This window comes from Brachypodium distachyon, chromosome 2 (assembly GCF_000005505.3).
Source record: "Brachypodium distachyon strain Bd21 chromosome 2, Brachypodium_distachyon_v3.0, whole genome shotgun sequence".
In the NCBI taxonomy this organism is placed as follows: domain Eukaryota; kingdom Viridiplantae; phylum Streptophyta; class Magnoliopsida; order Poales; family Poaceae; genus Brachypodium; species Brachypodium distachyon.
Genome location: NC_016132.3, coordinates 40,452,827 through 40,456,802, shown reverse-complemented (window position 1 = coordinate 40,456,802; position 3,976 = coordinate 40,452,827). Strand labels below are relative to the sequence as shown.

The window sequence follows — 3,976 nt, the reverse complement described above, 5'->3', positions numbered from 1 at the left end:
ATTGAGGTTGTGCTGGACACATAACCTAGACTAATGTGAAAGTTGGCTGATGACTCGGTTCCACTTGTCATGGGCATGGTGATGTCATTCCAGCTTACACGGACTCGGCTAAAGAGTTTAGCGAGTCGGACTGACCCATATTGAGATGCAACGAGTAGGTCGTCATTTGCATGTCTCAATCAATGTAATCCTTAGACCTGAGGTTATCGCACAATCCGAGTTGTGGATCACCAACTTAGGTTCTGTCAAACGTTGTTCCGTAACAGGGCAGTTATAAAGGCAGAGTTCGGGTTGACTGAGAATCAAGCTGTGTGATGTGGATAACCAAGATGGGATTTTGCCCCTCCGACTGGAGAGATATTCTCTGGGCCCTCTCGAGTGATATGATTCGGGAAGCATGGCCATGCGCGACTTGGTTAATTGTTAACCGGGTTGATCGACTAAGAGTTAGTCGGATGAATCGTATATCACAGATCGAGAAGAGAGTTGAACTATTAAAGGGATGACGATTAATCGCCTATAGTTCGACAAGGTATATCGTGAGGCAAAAAGGGACTAAGACGTATGTCACATTGGAAGGTACGTCGTCATGACTCGATGGTACTTGGGAGTCGGCACGTTCTGCTAGGAGCCGCTACCGATTGATCGATTGTGAGTCGGACTCCAATCGTGTCCAAGTCGCCATGAGCCTGTGGGGTCACACACTTAAGAGCGGGAGCAAGTATTTGGTCGGGTTGGACCCGAACTGGAATTGGGCTGACAATGCGAGTTGGACTCGCAGGGTGGATGGGCCACAAGGCTTGGAGCCCACTTCCACTCGATATATAAGCAGGGGCGTGGGATGCCTAAAGGGCACGGTTTTTTCCACTCTCATGCGTTGAGAACCCTAGCCCGATTCAGTTCAACCGTCGCACCGGATCTAGCAGTCCGCCGCCGGAGCTCCTCCTCGCACGTGTGGATACCGGCAGAGGTGCTGTACGTTCAGCACTTCGACGATCGCGGGATTGGATCGGCTGGATCGGATCGAGGGACTGCACTGCATCAAGGCGCCGCATCAATAATCCGCAACTGCGCGTCTAGTGGTAATCCTCGTGGCCTTCTACCTCGGCTAGATCTTGGGAGTTCGCGTAGGAAAAGTTTTTGTTTATCTCTACGCGCCCCTTCAGTGGTATCAGAGCGGTAGCTTCTGGTATTAGGCCCTTGATCGCGCATATGTGATATGCAGTAGGCATTAGATTGGATCTAGTTGCTGTTTTGGTGGTCGGTCTATGAGATAGATCGGTTTTGTACAAGGTTGATTGGATCAATCATACTCGGGGATATGGATGATCTGTTGTCCGTGATCATACTGCTAAGGTCGTGGAACGACATACCCCTACCGGTCGGTTTCCGCCATCGGGGTATACTGTGACACGTAAATCCAGTTGCGGTAATCGAAGATCAAAGAGTTTGGTCGAATCGGAACACAGATCGGATCTGGGTAAAATTGTTTTATCCGATGAAGAAATCCATGACCGGAATGCAGATTTGATCTGCGTTTTCCAAAAATCGTCGGGCGCTGCCCGCACCCGCGAGGGGCGCTGCCCCTTCGATCCCCGCCCGCTATCCGGCTAGCGGGACCGCCGGCTTCGCCCTGTCGTAGCGCCTTAGATGTCGTTGCGAGATTCACAACGCCGATAGATATCGTTTCTATGCATAACTTGTTTTGCAGGATGTTGTGAATGGTATGGCTTATGTGCATGTGATGTGTGTAATCCATACGTGATCTGCGTGTCACGTTTTTTGTCAGCCGGCTGGAGCCTAGGTGCTGTCATTTATTGTATAACGACCTGCGTGTCGAATTTTCCATGTAATTTCCGTTCACTAGCTAGTGTAGCTACTTGGAGAACCTGGAGGACATGCAATCCGATGTACAAGTCGGCGACATGGAGTAAGGCGGCACGTGACAAGAATTGGCACGAGTCTACTTACAAGCTTTGTGGAGATGGAGATCACCATGAAGAGAGCCATACCATTTCACATTATAATTGCTTTATTTGTGTTATTGTTATGTCTCAGTTTTACCTCTATTAGATAGTTGGTAGTTTAAATCTCTCAAAGAAGGTCTAGTCGGTCGCCCCGCCAAGTGCTGCACCATCACAAGTTGGACATTCTTGGTAGTGGGCTCATGAAATTGAGGTGCTACCAATTCTTTCCAACTAGGTGGGTTTGAGTCGGACTCTTACAGCGGAAGCACTTGGTAAGCTAGACGAGTCCATCACAACGGTTGTGGGGCTCGGGGCGAGGTAGGTCGGGAGCCGAGGCATGTGATGCCACCCGACTAACAGGAGTCGTATGAGATGCGATTGGCAAGGTGTTGCCTACCCAGATCACTTGGCAGCTAGCGGTGATGCTAAAGCTCACTAGTCGTTTTGCTTATTTAGGATCCTGAATCACTTAGTAACCATCGGAGAGATGTTGGTTCTAGTGGGAGCATAAGTATTAAAGCGTTTAATATTCCTGCTCTTTTATGAATACATGTCTTAAGTGTTTTGCATATTTTCTGTTGTAGATCAATGGCACCTAGCAACCTTCCTCATTTGTCCACTTTTGCGTTGAGGTCGATCCTAGAGAAAGATAAACTTAATGGAACTAATTTCACCAACTGGTATCGTAATCTGAGGATAGTCCTCAAGCAAGAAAAGAAGGACCATGTTCTAGACACTCCACTCCCAGATGAGCCTGATGAAGATGCGACAGTCGCTGTCATGAATGCCCACCGTAAGGCTAGAGATGAGTCTACGGAAATTAGCTGTCTTATGCTTGCACACATGGAACCGGACTTGCAGCAGCAGTTCGAGAATGTTGAGGCCTACGATATGATCGAAAGCCTCAAAAGTATGTTCCAGGCTCAGGCAAAGACCGAGAGGTATCAAGTCTCTCAAGCTTTGCTTGGCTGTAAGCTCAAAGACGGCGATCCACTGAGTCCGCACGTGATCAAGATGACTGGTTACGTGCAGTCTTTGGATAGGCTGGGTTTTCCCATAAGCGATGAGTTCGCTACAGATATAGTTCTGAACTCTCTTCCTAGTGCATATGCTCCGTTCATCTCGAACTATCACATGCATGGTATGGATAAGAAGCTCACTGAACTACATGGGATGCTCAAGACAGCAGAGGCTGACCTCAAGAAAGGCACCAGTCAAGTGTTGATGGTGCAGAATAAGGCTAAGTTCAAGAAGGGTTCTTGGACTAAGAAGAAGAAGGCTAAGTCAGGAGGCAAAACTCAGGACTCTGTCCCGAGCGCTGCCTCAGGGACTAAGCCATCTCCTGCAGCTGGATCCACTTGCTTCTATTGCAAGACGGATGGGCACTGGAAGAGGAACTGCAGCAAGTTTTTGGCTGACAAAGCCAAGAGTGGAAGTGGGACTTCTAACTCAGGTACGCTTGTTTGTAATGTTATAGACATTTATCTTGCTGATGCACCTAACAGTTCATGGGTATATGATACCGGATCAGTAATTCACATCTGCAACTCGTTGCAGGGGCTGGTAAGAACTAGGAGCGTGGCAAGAGGCGAGGTTGATATTCGAGTCGGCAACAAAGCAAGAGTCGCTGCGTTGGAAGTCGGCACGATGCAACTTCATTTACCTTCAGGATTCTTAATGGAGCTGAATAATTGTTATTATGTTCCAGTGCTTAGTCGAAACATTATTTCTGCCTCATGTTTAATGAGACAAGGTTATGAGTCGAATATTAAGAATAATGGTTGTTCTTTATATTTGAAAGATATGTTTCACGGCTTTGCACCCGTCCTGGACGGGTTATTTATTTTGAATCTTGATAGTGAATCAGTCTATAACATAAATGTGAAAAGGTTAAAACCAAATGATCTGAATATGACTTACTTTTGGCACTGTCGGCTTGGTCATATAAGTTGGAAGCGCATGAAGAAGCTCCATGATGATGGACTTTTAACTTCGTTCGACTTGGAGTC

The 3,976-nt window shown here is 47.4% G+C and overlaps 1 protein-coding gene across 1 annotated transcript; it reads left to right on the top strand.

Moving 5' to 3' along the window:
- The first annotated feature begins 2,375 nt into the window (after positions 1-2,375).
- Positions 2,376-3,586, top strand: LOC104583274. The gene is made up of 2 exons (XM_010235109.3): positions 2,376-3,420; positions 3,525-3,586. Exons 1-2 carry the CDS (start codon positions 2,556-2,558, stop codon positions 3,539-3,541), a joined length of 882 nt encoding a protein of 293 aa, XP_010233411.3. The 5' UTR covers positions 2,376-2,555; the 3' UTR covers positions 3,542-3,586.
- The last annotated feature ends 390 nt before the right edge of the window (positions 3,587-3,976 follow it).